Here is a 20,827-nt window from a genome sequence, read left to right on the forward strand (position 1 = left end):
GACAGGTTTGACTGTACATCCTGCAAAATGTGAACCAGTGACACAAAACCACCAAAAAGTCACTAGAATTTAAAAAAAAAAGTTTTACTTGTAGATCTCATTCTAAAACAGGAGATTTTCAGCTTTGCAATGAGGTATAACTCCTCACTTTTTGAAATTCCTAACTTGATGAAAAAAGGGGGGATGAATGTCAAGTCCAAAAGGTTGACAATTCAGAGAAAAGTACTGTAGCCTGTAGTCTCTTTTTAAAGGGATCCGGTAACTTTGTACCAGATTCTGAAACAAAATCCTGGATTTAGCTCATGCTGCAATGATAATTATAAACCTTTAGGTCAGTCAGGAATTCCATGACTTTTACAAGCCGATCGCCTGTTTGATTACGGTATCAAGATATTTATGATTGAAATATCAAATTTTGAAAACCGTTTGGCAAACGGTTTTCATAACACTACAGTCTATTGGGGAAAACGAGTATGGTAAAACCAGTCACTCAAAGATTTTTACTTTTTTGAGGCACTTATTGATCATTTTGAAGCACAATTTTTTTGAGGGCTTCAATATTACACCATATTACAGACACTGATAACACGTACTGTAGGGCCGTGTATCTCAGATTTAACATTGTTAAACGATCCCTTAAGCACTCTAGGCCTGTCCTCATCAGCTCGAGTTTGCCAAATAACCTGCTATTTAAACTAGCTAATTGCAAATTAGCCAATTAATTTGTGTCTTAATCAGCCCGCTGTCGGAATTGGCATGATATTTGGTCGAGAAAAGACCCAAGAAATCCTGGTCTTATTTCCAAAATATCCCGCTATTTGGGAAATAGCAGGCTGATTTATGCCCGAGCGTATTGGTCTGGTGAAGACGCGATTTCGAGCTTCGGGGTATAGTCTGAAAATAGCTGTTTATTTGGCAAACTCGAGCTGATGAAGACAGGCCTTCTGTTTCCCAAGGTATTGTCCATGGTGACAAAAGGATCACAACTCTGTAGGATATTTCTGTCAAGTGATATCTAACTGTCCGAAAATTTGAGACACCAATTAATAGCACATCCTGTTCTTTCTTTTGTATACATGTAGGTATCAATACAACAGCTATAAACACCATGAAAAGTGATGGACAAAGAAAGAGGACAAAATATACAGTTCCTCAATCTACCTTGAACAATTGCTGTGGTAGACAAAGGAACATCCCTTCACTGCTATTATGTAAAAATGTGTAGAACAGGTGTCACATGCATATTAACTGTTCTACACATTTTTACATAATAGCAGTGAAGGGATGTTCCTTTGTCTACCACAGCAATTGTTCAGGGTAGAATGAGGAACTGTATATTTTGTCCTCTTTCTTTGTCCGTCAGTCATGTTCATAGTGACAACAGCTAACCACCTTTTAAAGTTAATATAGAAGATCAAAATGAGACCCACTACCCATCAGGGCCATAAAGAAATTTTAACCATTGTACCAAACTCATGATCAGACAAACATCCATAACGCACTGTCGAACAAAAAAGATTGTATGATTATGGCTACAATAAGCAGACAAGGACCTACTGTATGTACATGTATATCAAACATCTAAACTAGGGAGCAAGATGTCTTTTTAGGCCCAGTCATGCTTACAGACCATGTGTCACATGTTATAGCAAATTGTACAGGAAAAGTTATGTCACTATTAAAGATACCATCTTTTATAGGCAATGTTATGCTAGAACAATTCACAAAATTTCATTTATTTATTCTTTGACCTACACAATCACAGGATCACAATCTATCAAAAACTTTTACTATAAAAAAGCCATTTGGTTAATACATTTTTAATAAAATTATCTTTGATGCCCTACATGTACATTGAAACCTTTCTTCCCATTTGGGGCTATAGCTAAACATTCTATTCTCATGAAGATGATGTTAATTAATTAGAGAGAGAGAAAGGGTTCCCCTTTTCCTATGTAGTTTAGTACTTCTATGGATGTACTGTATTGGAGCCTATACTCATCTGCATTGTATATTTGAAAGCAATCACGGAAAGTGAAGACGAGATGACGATAACACCAGTTAACTAAGAGTACATGTAGATTGAGGTGAATTTATGATGGGGATTTCCCAAAACAATACATGTAAACAACAATAACATAATTCTGACAAAGACGCAGTCACTACATACATGTAACAGTATTAGGAACAGGAGAATAAGAATCATGATGCTATTTAACTACCCGAGACTATGGTCCAGATATTCCCCCCTTTTTTTTCTTATTTCAATTAATTAAACTATTTATTTACCTACATGTAGAAATCTATCTATTTATTCATTTTTGTGGGGGGGGGGGGGGGAGATACGAATTAACTATAAAGTGGGGCAGCCAACCTGCTGAACTTGAACTACAGGAGTAGCCTGAATGACGGAGTGCTGGTTGTTAGTTTGAATGACAGACTGGACGTGAACCACTTGATTGAGGGGCGTGGTGTTGTTGGGCGGAGTCATCAACAAGGAAACCGGCATAGGTGAGATGTTGTTCACCTGTAATTTGGCAAGGGGGAACAAAGAGTGAAACCAATCAGACCTTTCTGTGGATTGATCACCCAAATTTAGTGTTCATTTTAGCAAATGGGGGCTCTGGGCCATATTGCCCGATTTAGGGGTGATGTTGTGCAATAGTGCAAATACTCCCCCCCCCCCCCCTTTGGGCTCTACATGGCCTCAATTTTCTTTCAAGTTTCTTCTTTCTTTTTTTTGGGGGTAGGGGTTGGGTTCTTACCCTTATTTTTTTCTCCTTTTTAATACCCCTAACAATTAATTTGAGGGAACCTTAAATTGGCAAGGATTTTCCAAAAGGGGGCATCTAATACAGAAGTTTATAGAACAGGATGACTCTGCGGGGAATCAGAATGGCTTATCAGGGGGAAGGGAGGGGATTGTCCATTGTTGAAACTGCATTTCAAAGATCTACATGTATTATTTTAATCTCTAGTCAATTACAAGGACATATTTCAGAGCCTTAATTTCAGTGACAATTGTTTGTTCAGAATTTGACAAGGCTGTTCTTGGTGCAGATCAACACAAATTTATGACTTAGAATCATAATGTAAAGAATAAAAATCAAACATCTTAGGGTTGGATACTATCAGAATATGTAGGTAAATATTTAGTTAATTAATTACAAGGAAATATGTTAACAGAATTGAATTTTTCTTTGTCAACAAAACCATTTTGAAGAGGCTTTTGCATGTTTCACAGGGGGAAGTGAAGAAAAGGCAAATCTGGATCCATGTTCAAAACAGAGTAAACTTTTTTTTTTTGGTTAAAAAATATCCTTTCCTATTCCCTAGATAGTACATGTATTTATAGTACAATGTCTACATTTATTCTCTTAATCTCGGCATCTACATGAGTATTGTCATTTGAGTTGATTACGATCACTTCTGGTTGGATAGGTAGAAAATATATGCAGATAACAATAATTGTTCGAGATTTGAAAGATGAGAAGAATAGCATGGGCTACCTAGAATAAATTAGAAATATGAAAAAATAAATTGTCAACATTGTTAAAAAGCTGTGCAATTCCTCACTTCTGATAACCATCTTTCATAATATGTGTTTATTAATATGAATCTGAGGCACAGTACAATATCAAAGAAAAATATGTGCTGCTTAACAATGTGGAAGTAGGTTGAAACAGATTGGCAACAGTAATATTGTTTGTTTTAAGTGTACCTAGAGAGGGCTTTTCATGTACCGGGTACAACTGTATTATAGTAGTCTCTTTTCACACTGAGTTTTATTAGCAAATGGTAATCTGAAGATTTTCTGTGAGTGGGCAATATGGCTCTTCTTTAGCCAAAAGATATGGTAATAATATTTTTGAAGTACTTACATGTACATTATAAATGTAGGGGGTGTATGGGAATGTTACTAATTTGAATTTGAACTGAATATTATTATCATTATTGATGCATAATTTAGCTTGATAATCTTAATGTACTGCATAGAATTGTCATAGGGTCGCGTTTTCTAAAACTAAATTTCATACACACAAACTCTAATAGATGATAGCTTTTCATACATTTGTGACATCCGGGTACATGCAAGAGTTACATGTAGGTTTAATAGGATATTTCAGTACAGACATCAATCTTGGGCAGAGAGCCCTCTATTGCACTAAGACAGTAAAAGGCTGGTGAAGATCTCACTGAGGTCCACCAGAGAGCCATTCCATAAGATTCTAGAGTACAAAAGGTGATCATCCCTGAAAACATAGGACCAGCAGTAGAGCAGTTAACCAGTACATGAACATGTACATATATACTTTAGCCATAAAAACCAAGGAAAATCCAGGAGACCCAGATGTCCTGCACCAGGATTGTGCTATGTGAATACAAATACATATTTTTTGTTGTTTTTCAAAAAGATATTCCTCATGCAGTATTAAAACTCCTACATCTTTCATAGTTATTCTTTCACATGCATTTATTTTCTGCATAAAATGGCTGGGGTCAGGAAAACAGAAAAAGATAAATAAATGAAAGGACTTCGACACAGCACAGACTAGAATCTCCTTCAAAAGGATAAATTTAAAACTTCTTGCAAAAGCTTCCTCCTAAAGGACTATAATGGGGAGTCTTCCTCCTTTTGTACATTAATATGTTCTACGGTAGAGATACAGGTCTATCAAGTTAAATTTAGCATTTCCAAAACATCCCCTTTCCTGCTCTTTTGTCTTAATCAAGCAGTCTGCCCGGGCGTCTGTGCATTCCGATTCGGTATTTCCCTAGAAACATCAGTCATGTTGCCGTTTCCTGGGGAGCCCAGATTAGAATGAAATGTCCACCTGACTTCTCCCCCCTATTTCCTGCCCTAGCCCTCACCTGAGAGTTTCAATTCACCCCTCTGCCAGACGAAAAGCATGTGAGATATCAAACAATTCTCAATTTATAGACCAAGTGTACATGTACACCTACATGTATAGGATTGAGAAATACAGTTATTTGCTACCAAGACACTTGATTTTAAAGCCCACTGCACTACTTGCTCCCTGACCCTCTATATAGAAAACAATACCTTAGCGGTACCTGTTGGTCCCCCATGATCTCCTTTTTCTTATGTTAATTGAGAGCTGATTTGATGAGATAACCACATGTCAGTGACCCCGCAGGGAGGTCTAATCCCTCCTGGCCAAACTAGTGCAGACAGGCTTTAAGAGCTTATTTGATTTCTAAATTAGAAACTCTTGATACTAGTCATGTTTGATACTTTTTAATTTCTTAGTTCATGTTCTTAATAAAATAGACATGCATACATGTAGTTTGTAAAAGAATATCAACATGATATCACAGAGTTAGAAAAAAGAAAACAGTGATTGTCTTCTTTTTACCAACATATTGCCAACTGAGAAGTTTGACCGAATGACTAATATTCTCTATTCTCTAATTATATGCTTTAACAAAGGAGCCTTGTAATTCCAGTAGGCATGGTTTAAATGCCCATTTTCCTTTTGTCGAAAAAAACGGATCTTAATTGGTCAGATTTTCTTCTTCAAAGGGTCAACCTTTCAAGTCATGCTACATGTACATGTAACTTTATACAAATCAAATAAAATTCATGTTCTTTAAATGTACATGTTTATCTAAGATAGAGATTGGGAAAAAACATTTGTAAAGAAAGCAGCAATTGTCACTTTTTATTGTCCACTTGTTGCCAATATTGAAAATGTTCAAGTCCTATTTTCCATTTTTGTTATATAATTTCTCTCTGTCTAATTTTTGTAAACAATTAGGGCAGTAATTTCTTATTTGTGGCTTCATTGACCTAGTTTTTTCCTTTTATTTGGGAACACTTCATACTTCTCATTTCATGCTACTTGTTTTTAATTGAATCCATGTTTTTGAAAAGTGAGTTCTTTGATAGAATATCATAGAGTTCCAAATCCTATTTCAAATTGAAAGAAACTTTCATGATGTACAGAAACGACAAAGGTGAGCGTGCATACATCGAAGACTCAAGATCCAGACTGCTCTTAGAAGAGTGTACAGTGTAGTCTTGTGTAGATACCTTTGAGCAGTGCTCCTGATTTAAAAGAAATTGCCTGAAACTTACATGAAGTAAGTCACTATGAATTGCTTAAACACTTGATCTAAATTTCTCTTTCTCTTTAAATAATGAAAGTTCAATCAACATAAATTGAAAAAATAATGATTTCAATATAGATCTGTCTTTGAAAAGCCAAAGAAAGAACAGACAAAACTGGGAAAGAAAGAGAGAAAAAAAGGAACACATAAATAAGAAAAAACAAAACACAAAGAAAAATCAACAACAACAAAAAAAAAAAAAGGAAAAGGGAGTATGGTATGCAGTTCAAGAAACAGATGTTTTTAAATACTTGCAGAAACTTCATTTTTATGATAAATTCAGGTACACTGATACGTTAATGAGATTAAAATCAAAGGCTATCGAAATTCAACCAAGACTAACAATTTGATAATTCAACAATATGATATATTTTGTAGTTCTATTAACATTTTCTCCCATTGTATTCAAAATTAGTAGATGCATGCAGTTTGGATATCAAAGATAAAGGTGAGTTCTGGTAATGCAATTGCATTGTGAAAGAAAAGGTGTGGAATGGATCAAAAAAAAGTTAACCATGTAGCATTGTAAGTACTGGTGTACACTGCAAGGGTCTAGAGGCATCAAAATCATAATAAATTTGGCCCAGTCTTGGTAAAATAACAAGCACTGTACACAGAAAGATGTATATGGGACTACACAAATAGTGTCGGGGCTATAGTACTAACTGATTTTCCTATCTTTCTATGCTCATTACTCAGCCAGTATACATTTTCTTCCAAAATTGTTTGGCACATGACATTTATTTGTAATCTTGAACATTCAGTGTAAGTTTTGTGTGATTCTGTGAGAATTCATTTTTTTTTTTTTTTACCAGAACTCAAGTTTATCTTTAAGCATATCCGGGGTCTGGTCTTTTGGACACTACTTTGCATTTTGGGTGAAAAATAAAAAATGGCTTTCATGAATTCTGAACTTCATGCATTTACAATGTATCATGCAGTAAACCAGTGGATATGACTGGTCAGTGAAGAAAATAGCCACCAGAAAAATATGAATAATAGCCTGGTGAAATGAAATTTCTATTCAATAAGTATGGTTACCAATAGTTTTTTTGTTTTCTCCCCCCCCCCCAACTTCCACATAAGATGTTTTTAGAACTATAATGACAATTTTAACAAGGGAAGCCCATTTAACCAACAAATCTGAGTCCAAATAAGAAAGTGCTTAAGTAACCATACACCTGCACCTATGACTTTCCCCCTAAAAAACATTTTAGGGTGCAGCATTTTCCTGCTGAGAGTTCTTTTTGATTGGCCAACAAACTTGAAATTGTGGTGCTGCCTTTTTTATGTAATTCTTTGTTGTATTATTTTAGCTCTGACACCATTTTTTCAGTTGTCAAGAGCTCTTTTAAAGCTACTTGTATCTAGAGCTGAATCTTTCACAAGTGAAGTGCTTTCTCTAGTAAAGTGAAATATAAACCTGTGTCCAATTTTGTTTCCATCAATAAAGGACATTCTTCAAAAGAATTGCATTATGCACCCCAGGGAGTGGAGAATGTGGGTATATTGTGTGCCAGTAAGCCTTAATCCGATGATTGGGGTAATAATATATCTGTAAAGCGCTTAGAGACATCATCGATGTATTAAGCATTATATAAAAGCAGAATATTATTATTATCATTATGCAGAAATGCTTTGTAAAAAACTAATCTTGTACCCATTATCTGGGAAATGTACAAAATGACTTTATCGTTTCAACTCCTACACAGCTTTTAAGCAGCAAGGAATTCCTAGCAAATGGCCGAGACAATGCACTGCAACCAACAAAAGCTACTCTACCTGTCCGCCGTTCTCCTCTTGTGCTTTGCCGTCCTCCCCGACATCCATTTTACCAGACTCTCGTCGCAAGTCAGTAGGATTTACCTGAAAATACAGACCACATGAGAAAGATAGTAATTATTGTTTGCAAATAAAATAATTACTAACAAAGTGATCCATGAGCATATTTTTTTATACTTAAATAAATATGGCTGATGTTTTGAGAAAAAATCTGTACCTGACTAAATTGTATAGTGAGCATCACCACAAAGTTGTAAACAAAACAAAACTAACATACACTGCGCTGGGAACTCAATATTTTCTTTTTTCATTTCTTTCTTTTATTCTTTCTCTCCCTTTCTCTAAAGCCTCTATCTCATTATTTCTTTGTCTTTCTCTCTCTCTCTCTTCTCCCCCATATTTGTGTAAAAGCATAAAGCTGGCTGAAATTTGAAAAATGATACAAAAAAGAAAAGAACTGTAATTTATTCATATTTTGGTAATGCTAAGTTTTGGGAAATTTGGGAAATTTGGAAAATTGGGTGGATAGTGAAATTGGATGCTGTAGGCACTAGAAAATTTAGCCCCTGAAACACTTCTGCTTTTGAGAAAAATTGAATATCAAAATTTCCTGGTGCTCTCGGTAAATTTTGATAAATTTCATATAGCGCCCACGGCCGTACAATGGTACATGTAGCTGCAACCATGAAAATCTCAGAATATAGTTGTTACATACAATTTCAAAACGGGAATAGCTAATCAGTCAATTTTAGTCAAGAAACAATGTTTTATACTTTAACTAATAGCTTGACCTTGAGAGGGAGCTACAAAACATTGAGAATTTATTATTTACAATTTCATAACTTAAGACTCGATTCGACCGCGACAACGATCTCTGAATATTGTAGAATCGCATACATGTATGCTTCCAATATGTTCATTTGAACCAAATCCATGACCGACTACCAAAACTTTGTACCGTATTACCGTTACCTGTAAAGTACAAATCACAATTTTGCTCTAGATGGCAATCATAAGGTACTAGTAGTATTTATTAGAGAATCATAAGCCAATAGTTGATTAGAGAGATTAATCATTTACACTGTATGGGGAAAATGATTGGAAATTGATCTACATGTATATTCTTTCCAGCTATAATAATAATAATAAGAATAACAATAATTAGTATAAATAATACTTATCATAAAAGTAATAATAATAATAATAGTTATTATTATTTCTATAATTCAAAAAAAAAATGTGAACAAGAACTTTGAAACTGTTCCTTTCTGGTAAACCATGACCAGTATTAACCACAAAACAAGTTTCAATTATTTAAACATATTTGTGGCTTACACCCAGTAAATAAGATTGATTGATTGATCTGAAGTTGAAAGACAAGTCAGAAAAAATCTTGGAACCAGCAGAACTTAACCTGCATCTACTGCTTACCGGGCAGCGACTCTACCACCAAGCCATCATTGGTCCATTGCACAGTCACAATGAACTAGAAACAAATACAGTACCCAAGCTCTCCTTATTCAATCTGACTTATTAATATTCATTAGTCTGCCATAGGACAATAACTTTTATAAATGTTTTTCAATACAGATCGATCAATCGATCTTATTTACTGGGTGTAAGCCACAAATATGTTTAAATAATTTAATTGAAGTTTCTCCCAGGAAGCATTACATTAAAAAAAATTAAATAAGAAAACACTTTAAAATTTGTTTTGTAACTACACCGAGTGGGTGGCTGGAAAATTTCAAAATGGAGCTCCTTTTCTATTGTGGAATCACCTTCTCATCTTTGCAAAAACGATGTCAATGGTAGACCGAAATACATGTTCACACCCTTCATCTAATCCATACACCTCTTTCTCTTCTCTCTCTCGTTAATACTTGATCTCTTTAAGCCCCCTCCATGTCTCTTCTACTGAAGCACAAATTGAATGAACTTGGTCATTTATTGTCATATATTCTAATATTGTTGAAAATAATACCCCAACATCCAAACAGTAAGATCATATTTCACACAATTTTGACCACTTCAATTTACGCTTGAATAAAGGTAATGAGTAAAATTCCAAAGAGGGAAAGTAACCATAATGTATAATTTATATATCGTGTTCCACTGGTACATTTATATTCTTTTCAATAATGAATAAATGAGTGACCAGTAAATCCAACAGGGCTTAAATTAATCCAAGGCCATGGCCGTGGATGCCCTGTTGATTGGCCTCAATGCCCCTCTCAATTGGCCTTGGAGATTTGTTGTGCCCTTTCCAATTCTTCCTGTTTGTGCTGTAATATAGGAATTTGCCCTACAGAAAAGTGGCCTTGCCCTAAAAATATTGAAATTTAAGGCCCGATACAATAATTGTTAACATAATATGTAATTCTCAAATTCATAAAACAAAGCAAACAATTATTGGGTTTTGTTCTACTCCCGTACTTTGGAGGTGAACACTATCAAATCAACAAAACAAATCAACAAAAACCCTCAGACATGTGCCCGAGGCAAATAATGTTCTCATTCCAATGAACCCTTTGGTATCAAGATTTGTGAGAAAGAGTTTTCCTTGGGGGTCACCTTTTTCTGATTACATGCATTTCTTCTATTGCTTCAGTTTCAATTCAAGTTTTCCTCAGGTAATTCCAAAGCAACAGTAAAAAAGAATGTCAACTATCCATCACCAAAAAAAAGAGAAGAATATCCACACAGAAGTACATATACCTCGCAATTTATAATTTCAAATAAAAATATAATTTGTTAATTACTTGTGGTATAAGTCACTTCCCATTTTTTCTTTGAATAAATCCAACTAGTTTTTACTTTACCAGTAAAGACTTAAATCAATTTTAAACATCACTTGCATGCATAACGGAATTAAAGATTTTAGTCACAAATTTCATTGTGCATTTGAATACATGTGCAATCAAACACTTGTACAAAGTTTTGTCCAATAAGCAAAATGTAAACTTTGAAAAAAAAATTGTATTGAAGAGGGCACTCTTTTGGAGCAAAGCACAAAAAACAATAGTGAAACATAATCCTACATTGTACTGGTCAACTACCACTGAGCATTCTAACTTAACCAAATTAAGCATACAAATAGAAAATTAACGAAACTGCCCAGTGGCTATAGTGGCCAGAAGTTATGACCGAATAAGACCCCTGTCAACGCCAGTGGGCCCTAGGCAACGGCACACAGAAAAGCCACAATCAGCAGTTGCAATCGCAATACACAAGCATGCCTACCTCATTTGCCGCTGACGTGCTGAAATATAATCTTGAGCAGCGCCGTGTCATCGCCAGCATCTCACTTGTGTACTAATTCCAAAGAAATGATGTCAATATGACAGCGGCGGGGAAAGGATTGACGGTGTACAAGAGAGAGAGATTGAGCGCCGGCCGGCAGCAGAGCAGAGAAAAAGAGACAAGAGTGATCACGGAGGCGGGGGAGGCAAGTGCCACGCAGTTGGCGAACCACGTGCCTTTTCATTGTGATACTACTTCAAAACAGAGAGTCGTCTTGCACTCATGGCAATCCACGTGCGGTGGCACACCACTTTTGTGAGTTCAGAGGGTTCTTGGGTTTTGAGTACGCAATCCAAGTGACGTGATACGCTAAATATGCCTCCTTTTTGTGATTATTTTGCAGGTTCCTTCAAAAGGCAGATGGTCAAAAGCCGACAAAGTTCTAGGGCATTTCCATTTGAAGGAGAACAAAAATATAAGGACTTTCTCCTTTCACTTTACATTTGTTGACATTTAAAATTGTGGAAATATTATTTCTATTTTCTCAATTTTTTAAGTTTCCCTAATCTTACATACCCACAAAGCCAAATCCAGCGCAATATCAAGGCTGCCCTCCTTTTTTGACATCATAAAAATCTCTTACCTAAAAACTTTCAACATAGAAAAAGAGGCACACAATGTTAGTTCAATCAATTGGATGATGTCCTAAATTTTATGACACTGAGTTTAAAGTATGAGTGAAAATACAGGTTCACACATGCATGCCCCCCCCCCCCCCCCCCGGGAGAAAAATACATTGAAAATTTCCTCCAACTCAGACTAAAGAGTCATTTCCATTTAAAGTTTAATCCCCAACAATCCAAAGTGGTATAATGTTGTATATCTTGCGCCCCCTCCCCCCCCCCCCCCCCCCCCGAGTTTGCTGCCCCAAGATTTATTTAATATGAAATCCGACCCTTATGGCACGTTGCTCTAGAACAAAGCAGAAAAATTAGAGAAGCATTCGACTGGTGAGTTTGAATGAAATAGGACCAAAAAAAGAGAGTAATGCATTTTCAAAAGTTGCAATCACTAAACGTACTGCCACTTCAAATTAGCTGAATCGGTAATGTCACTATGAGAGACAACTTTCCCATTTGTTCCAACGCACAAAAATGACTAAAATGTCAATTTGTCAAAACCTGAGACGAGGGAGAGTCTATTCTCTTTAGAGGACCTACCATAATATGCTATCCATAATGAGTAGTGCCCCAAGGGAGGAGGCACTCAAGAGAAAAAACAGAAATAGATAGAAAACACAGAAAAACACACTGTACAGTATGACAACAAAGAAGAAAACACAATGAAAATACATTATACCAACAAAGAAAGGACTTGAACAAAACACAGTGAACATATACATGGACCATCAATGTTTTAAAAAAATGTGAAGATCCAGCAAACACAGTATATTAAAGCAAGAAAAAAAAAATACAATGAACTTTTAAAATGAGGGCAGACAAGTTGGAGGGAAAGTAGAGATTTAAACACTGGACTTGCTGACATTCAAATAACGCTCAGTTGACGTCAAAGGACACAAAGGTCACTGGCTTCTAAAGATGCGATCCTTGCTCTCGGTCATAGAAAGCATCTCTCAATTCACCTACAGTGTAGATAGATTAACCTCCTTCATAGTGCTTAGCTTTAGCTGTGTAATATTTACAGGTATATGTACATGAAGCTTTAGTGTTTCATACATGAACTTGATCTGTTTTATAATTAGAGGTGTAGGATCAATTTAAGAGGAGCACATTAGCAGAAAATAAAAGTATAACCATTTAAGGTTCCTTTCATAACATTCCATGTTACACCTTTTTTTTTTACTCTAACTTGGTGTGTTTGGTTTATTCTATTTTGTTTGTTTAAGAATTTGTGTATTACCCATATTCATAAAAGAAGTTAGGCATAATTTAAGACTTTAAGACTATCCTTAAATTTGTAAATGTTTAAGAAAGTGTTCTGAGAGACTGAGATGAATATACCGGAAATATGTTTCTGCCAGAAATATGGCAATTTTTTTTTAAAAATTATGCTGCTAATAATGGGCTACTATTATTCAAGTAATATTAGCATAAAATCATTTCTTCTTGTTCTTATGATTGTATTAAGTAAATTTTGAGCAATTACAAAAAGAAACAAGGAAATTTTTTAATTCTACAAGTTTGCCCTTCCTCTGCACATCTTACTGAATATACACATGTACATTGATTATTAAAAACATAACAAAAACAAACAAACAATAATCAAAGAAAGGATCAACAGGCATACCCGAAGAGAGAAAACGGGGGCTGACTTATTGCAGTCAAGCGCAAGGCAGACTCTAAATTTAGTTTCTGAGACACAGTGCCAGGAAGGAAGAGGGATGTGAGCTGTGGAGTACGCATCTCAACTAAATCACAACCAATCAGTCGTTTCTGGGAAGAGTCAATCGCAATGCAGTCTCTGGGATGTCATTAATCGTAGAAAAAGCTGGTGAATATGAAGTCTATTCCATTGTATTTAATGCTGCTTTTTAAAAGTCAAATTATTTCTAATAAGTGCTAAACTATTGGGTTTTCCACCTTATTCATAAAAAGCATTTGCTGTTAGCTTAGAGCTTTAAGCCACTTAAAAGAATACATACAGAAGAATGAAAAGAAGGCTCTATTTAATTGCCCATCTGTTAAAGGCCTCTATATACCCTCTACATAAATGCATAATGTACTGTGATTAAGTCATTGAAAGAATACTGAAAATGGATAGATTTACATGTACATGTACATTTTTATGGCCTGAACCATCACTCGACCGCATGTCATCATCAACAAACATAATAACCGTGTATTGTTGGAGTGGAGAGCCGAGGAGAATACACTAATGATCAACAATTAATCCACTGATGGAAAAACACACTTGGGGGGCATCTCTGTGCAGTCTTATAGCTGACTGGACAACTCTCTTCATCGAAAGGAGCAGACTACGTCAGTGATGACATCACTGTGGTTATAACGAGCCGCAGCGGAGCGAACACAGCCAGGGATGCCAGCCATTAATACCAGCCTGTGACGTCAGACCAATAGGATTCGCCTTTAAGGTCTAACGGCAAATGTTAAAACCTATACATTGTGCAAAGTGCACCTGCCAGACTTGACCTTTGACCTTATTTTGTCATGAGCATCGTTTTGTACTTAAACACTTAAACATTTAAGGGCCGGGACAAACAGCAGTAATCTGTTTTGGGCAAAGAAAACAACCAAATACAAAGCGAAATAAAATCTTGAGCTCCCAAGTAACGACAAAAGATCATTTTGGCAGTAACAAACTATACTTTCCATTAATAACATAAATTCAACAAATGAACATACTATAATTAAGCCCTCAAAACAACAAGAATTTTGAAAAGCTGAAGGACAATTAAAAAAAAAATTATTCATCTCTTGAAACATTGTAGATTAAGATTTGAATGTATGAAATTTTGTGAAGAATTCCTGTTTACTGTATCTTCTCACCCAGAACTACATGTACCAGTGTTATAGTAGTAAGTGTGTTTTTTTTTAATGTTATTTGATTACCAGTACTAACTGATTTATTGGAAGTACTCTTGGAAAAACAATGACCAATAAAAGAGATTTTTTTCTTCTCTGGTTCCCTATTTTTGTATCGAATTTCTAATCTGAGTGAAAGCGTCTCACCTCTTAATGCTTTCCTACTACTATAAGTGATCATGTTTTTAAAATAGTTATTTCCTCTATTTTACGTTTTAGTTTAAAATACAAGAAAATCTATTTCAAGAAGCTGCAACAGTGATTGAGAACTCGATCTCAAAAGCTACTTCACCTCTTTCAATGCCGTCACCTAAAACTGTGCTGCCGAGTCACGCACCATGGCACATGTATGAACGAACAAATGTATTGTGATCTATTTCCAGTCACCCATATTTCTAATTGTTGTATCAGCTTACACACAAACACTAGTAGAGGTTCTGGGAAGCATTCCCATCACTGGATTTTATAGACTTATAGGACTTACACACAAGCAGGGATGGATTATGGAGGGGCTTTCACATCACTTCAATTTTCGTCTTGTATTGTAATGAAAAACAAGAGATCAGGACTGAGTTCAATACAGAAAACACTCCAATTACCACTTGACACAAAAAGAATGATTTTTTTCAGTTCCATTAATTAATATTTTAAGCAAAACACCCACCATCTCAGTTCATTTGCATACCAGGCTTATCTTCAAATTTCCAGCTCATTATCTTGCCAACATCTTGACAATGAAATATCCAAAATCTGAGTAAATTTCAGGCTGATTTCCTTTAAATAGCCAACCATATAAAAGTGACAATTATCTGAACTGCTTAAATTGCAAGCTTATTTTCATTCCAGCATCTAATTTTCATAACAGAGGTTTCATGTACAACATGTATTGTAAAATGCTCAGTGAGAAGTACTCCCAAGCATCACCCTTTCGGCTAATCACCACAATGATGACGTCACCTACGACACCAGCTGCTACGCACTTTACTGCGCCTAGTCTCTACTTGCAGCCACTTTTCAGGTTTTGTTCATTTGACCACCTGTCAGAAACACCCTTCATCTTCTTTTTTTTGTGGAAAGAAATAAAAGGCACTACACTTTTAGGCTAATTTCACCTCAATTAATTTTTGTGACAGAAAAGGAGAACACTGTGGAAACTAAAATCATTTTAATTTCATTTTCTCAATTAGGGTCTGGAAAACAGACACACAGATCTGCATTGGGAGAAGCAGTGTGAAGCACAGATGACGTCAGTCACAGGATTAGCTAGACTAGGTAAACATTTGTATCACAATCATCAAGTTGGATTCTCAGAATATCAAATTGCATTATTCAGAATCTCCTTTGAGTGGTACTTTTTAATGCTTTTCACTTTTAATATCTAAAAAAAAGCTATTCTTTCATTTTACATACATATTTTGTCAGCTACACATGTAGGTCTGGCCACGTACATGTAGTCAAGGACACACCTCTTTCTTATCAAAGCAACTTTTATTATCTCATATATTTTTAAGTTTAGCTCTTAATGTTTTATTGTAAAAATGCATGCAAACTCCAAAGGTAGTTTCAGAGTTCAGTTATCAGATTTAGAAGAGAAAATTAAAAAAAACAAATTCTCTGCACTCCACTGAATTAGAAATTTTGCAGGGACGCCAGGGAGACATCTTTAAGTTCTAGCGAGAATCTGAATTGAGTGAAATATTGCTTCTCCTCTCTATTTGTCTTTATAAGCATACAAGTTAACATCCCTTTGGCTTCAAACAAATGAATTGTCCAATTCTTAATAAATAGCATCATGTTTTTCTCATTTTTCTGATTTCACACAGATTATGACATTGGTGGATTGATCGCTCCATTCAGATCGAGTTACATGTACATCATGTATATTTTGTGTAATGTAAAGTACTACAATATCCATCGGCTGTAGATCTGTGACTAAAATCGTCAGTAGACGGTTTGGGTATGACTGTCCTGCCCGGTTGACTTGAACCCTGGATGGGTGGCTAAAATTGTCGTTCTAAAAGTGGTGACATCACTCACTATACTGGGGACTTGGCACAGACTGCACAGTATGAATGGACTCGGTTAGACCGTGTTCACATGACGCTATCTTGACTAGAGGGATACATGCACCGTGTCAGGGAAAAAAAATACTTTAACAATTTTGGGAGCTACTTTTCAAGCTTTCTTGCATGAATATAACACTCTTTAATTTGTTTTGCATTGAATTCTATTCAAATTTTTGGGGGCTCTTTTTCGACATTTTGGGGGCTAATTCGCCCCCAGCCCCTGTGTATTTTTTTTCACTGTACTGAGTTGACAATAATAATAAAGCGGTTGGTTTATATACTGGCACATCAACGTCATCAGATCAGATGCAATTTCTTTTTTGATTGAATATTTTTTGTATTCTTCATTTGACCCAATTAGGGACAAGGCGCTGTTGAATCTACTAGAAAGGAGAGATCAATATCTTTTGTGTGCAACAGAGATTTGCAACTGTGAATGATTCATTTTTTCGGCCACATGACTCTCCTTGCTAGGTTTGCTTGCATGTAGAGCAGCGAGAATTTCCACATGCACACTACACAACAACAACAAAATTAAAAACTCAGAATTAGCTAACAACACACACACACACACAAACCATTATTTTCATCAAAATGAAATTGTGTGAATAAGCCTAAACAACTTGTTGCTGAACTTGCACTGTACGTCGAAACATAAAATGAAGATTAACTTGAATTGTCCCCTCCATGTGAACACATCTATCCAACTCAGCCTGAGAAGTTTATGAGTAAGTGGCTTCCAGAGACCTGCTTTTCCTGCATGCCTCTTCCCTTGCTAGTAATGAATGGTTTCCTTTGAGATGCGTTTATTTCTAGAAACCGGGCATTACTCACTCGTCTGAAAGTTTCCAATGCGGCCATTTGAAATGCCTTGTCTGAACATTTGGAATGACCATTCCCATAATACACTGTATACTGTTCCTGCACAGATTTTTATCACATTCTCAGATTCCTTTCAGCTCCCAATTAACTCCCCCCCCCCCCCCCCATAAAAAGAAGAAAAACTAAAACAGGGAAGAAATTTACAAGTCCTTAAAGAAGATCATGAACATATTGAATCAACTCCCCCCCCCCCCCCCCACAAAAAAAAAGTAAACCGGTATCCTAAGATGAACATTCAAGAAAAGTTAAAATTCCATTTCATGCTTCATTTATGTTCAAATATGGTAAATAAATACTTGCTGTACAAGTAGTACGATGTAAATTGGTTCTAAAGATCAGATAAAGTAAGATGAGGCTGACAACAGGGCTAATTATTTCATATTTGTAAACTAAACAATTTTTGTAACATTAATGGAAGTTTATTTTTTCTCTGGAGACAAATTGAAAAACCAATCAATTGACTTTCATGGTAATAATACCATATTCATTAGCAACCTTTTTCTCTCATCTGATGAAAGTTACCAAGTCCCTTTAATGTCTCTCAGCATCACCGTACACAACTCTGAATTACCGGTACCTAGAAGACCCCTACATGTATTGTGAAGTGAGATTTCAAATCTAGAGTGATAAAAATATACATTACATGTAGTATGTTATATTTGTCCATTGTAAGAAATAGAAGAAGCCTACAGTCATTTCTGTTCATATAAGATCGAGTTTTGGTAAAAATATAGAAAATAAATTTTAACAGAATCCAACAAAACTTGCACTGAACGTAAGAAATTACAAATAAATAACAAGTGCCCCAAAAATTTGGCAAAAAATGCATAATGGCCAAGAAATGAGTACGGGTATAGAAAGATAAGGAGATATATAGGCCTGACACTATATGTGTACGTAGCAGGTCATTATTTGCAAATGGGAGTTGTGGTTTTTATCGAAGATGATGCCCCGTATGTTTGTGTGCGTCTGCAATGTTTCCATTTCAATGGTTGAAACTTTCAAACAATTACTAATCTACTGCAGGATAAACAATCAATAATTAATGATTAATCATAGCAATTTTTTTCTCACAATACGATTCCCATGCACCAGAGCTCAATAACCATAACTGACAACATTCACCACAACTTCCAAATTATCAACAGCTACAAATGTATTAGACCGAAAGCTTCAGTCTCTGATATCGACGGTTGTTCCGCTGAGATTGCATCTGGGTCCTATACAGGGAATGTCAGTTTTATGAAAGAATGGACCCATATCAGACGGGTAATTCTGTCTACAAATGTATGTACTACACTGTAAGCTACATGAAGATCCTAATTCCTATGTCATCTTCTGTGGTAATGAAACCTTGTATCCACCTCACAATATTAATGAGTTGAGAAGTAAAGACCCAGATGAACATGCATCAAAGAAATTTACTGATACATGTACATACAAAATATAGAGTGCTTTCAGGGGTATGGTAACACGGTTAAAACTATTGCCCCAGGTGATCCTGTAACGCTAGGCCTACTGTGCCCAGACAGAGATGAAGTCGAAGGGCATTGCATGTGTTCTTATTATCACAGAAGAGCTTTAGTTTAAACCGGGACCTGAAAAATAAGCAGTCTACATTTGCTTTTGCAGTGTCTTAAAAAGAGACATATAGACAAAAATATGCCGCTCCAATTGCAGGTTTTTTTCTAGAGTCTATATCTATATATATATATATATATATATATATGGAAATTTACCTGTCCAAAATGATTTGCATCATTGCACGTGTCTCACTCTATTATAGGTATTCATTGGTAACTTCAAGCAAATTGCATCCTTGCATTAATTGTAGCGCGAGTGAGTTATGCTATACTGCAAAGCAGTTAGTAACAAATTTTTAGTTAACAGAGATGAAAATTATGGATGTACATATTTCTAGACGTTTCTTTACAAGACAATGAAATATCAATAAATTGTATCATATGATCTATACACCAATATGAACAGACATCATCAAGAAATCATCGTTTGTTAATATCAATTTCATTTTTTTTGTGTGGGGGAGGCCGGAGGGGGATGTCGCCTCTTTTTTTTAAACACAAATCTATTTTTTATTTTTCTTTACTGAAATAAGAAATGAAAACAGACGTTTTGCTGTCATACATGACTGCAGCACAAGTAGTTTAGGTTCCACCTGGGTAATGTAAGAGAATGAATGACAATTTTTTTCATAGGGGTGTAGTGTGATGGCCGGTCGACTCTTTTTAACAATTTTATCAAATTCAAAGTTGTGGTCAACTCAACAACAGGGCAGGGAATTTTGAAAACAAAAAAGGTAAGAAAAAGCTACGTGATGACAACTGATTATTCTTGTGTTCCTAGTGGATATGGGAAATTGAAGCCCTGTTATTAAGAGCAAATACTTTACATTTGTGGACAACTCTCTTATTCTGGTCTCTACACACCACTTCCGCGCCCCGTACAGGGCAAGGGCTACAGTACCACACTACAGGCACACAGTACACACGCCTCTTTACTACAGCAGTCATCGGCTGCTACACGCAGCAAGGAAACCGCTCAATTCACGAAGCCATTGTCTACAATGTACAAGCAACGACAACAACCTCCCATTGCATACCCCACAAGGAAACATTCACGGAAACAATATCCAGTACAAATTAACAACTATATATTTTGCAGTAATCAACAAAATTATCAGCACCAACCACCACCAAGGGGTAAGACGTCTACCCTTCTACATGTGACGAATGTCAACGCTTTTGTGTTTTGGTTTTCGGCGTACTTACCCGGTTACGTATTTCTCGTCACAGGCTAGAAGCGATGGGAATGGACACCTTGTTGTCTACGTAGCATCACGTCAAACTACACGTTCGGCGTCACAGATATCGAGCAAACAACTGCGAGCCCTTTCACAGGTTGCGGGCTTACAAAATTCATCCGCCGAGATTTCCATTCACTTTGCACAGTCCTCGCCTGTACGCGCGTTTCCCCTTTCCTTTGGGTGACGTCATGATGCTGTCATTTCATTGGTTCTATAAGGATATTATGCTAATTATGGAACTATATTAAAGCTACCTACAGCCTCTTTATCATATTTCTACAAAACATTTCCACGAATCTGACCACCAAGGATGCCTTTTTGTTAACTTTTTACCT

The 20,827-nt window shown here is 35.9% G+C and overlaps 1 protein-coding gene across 3 annotated transcripts in view; it reads right to left on the minus strand.

Annotated features, from left to right (window-relative positions):
• The window catches only part of LOC100889197 (cAMP-responsive element modulator), a 31,135-nt gene extending 10,556 nt beyond the window's left edge, over positions 1–20,579 (minus strand). For 2 of the 3 annotated variants that reach the window (XM_011674106.2, XM_003725354.3), the window contains exons 1-3: positions 20,458–20,579; positions 7,915–7,998; positions 2,375–2,527 (exon numbers count right to left, since the gene is read on the minus strand). In XM_011674106.2, the coding sequence (XP_011672408.1) occupies positions 2,375–2,527; positions 7,915–7,962 (201 nt within the window). In that variant the 5' untranslated portion in view covers positions 7,963–7,998; positions 20,458–20,579. The remainder of the gene's footprint in view (positions 1–2,374; positions 2,528–7,914; positions 7,999–20,457) is intronic. The other variant, XM_011674107.2, reaches the window with a different exon arrangement.
• Positions 20,580–20,827: the final 248 nt, after the last annotated feature.

The sequence above is a fragment of the Strongylocentrotus purpuratus genome, unplaced genomic scaffold (assembly GCF_000002235.5).
Source record: "Strongylocentrotus purpuratus isolate Spur 01 unplaced genomic scaffold, Spur_5.0 spur5_scaffold_19, whole genome shotgun sequence".
NCBI classification, from domain to species: Eukaryota; Metazoa; Echinodermata; class Echinoidea; order Camarodonta; family Strongylocentrotidae; genus Strongylocentrotus; species Strongylocentrotus purpuratus.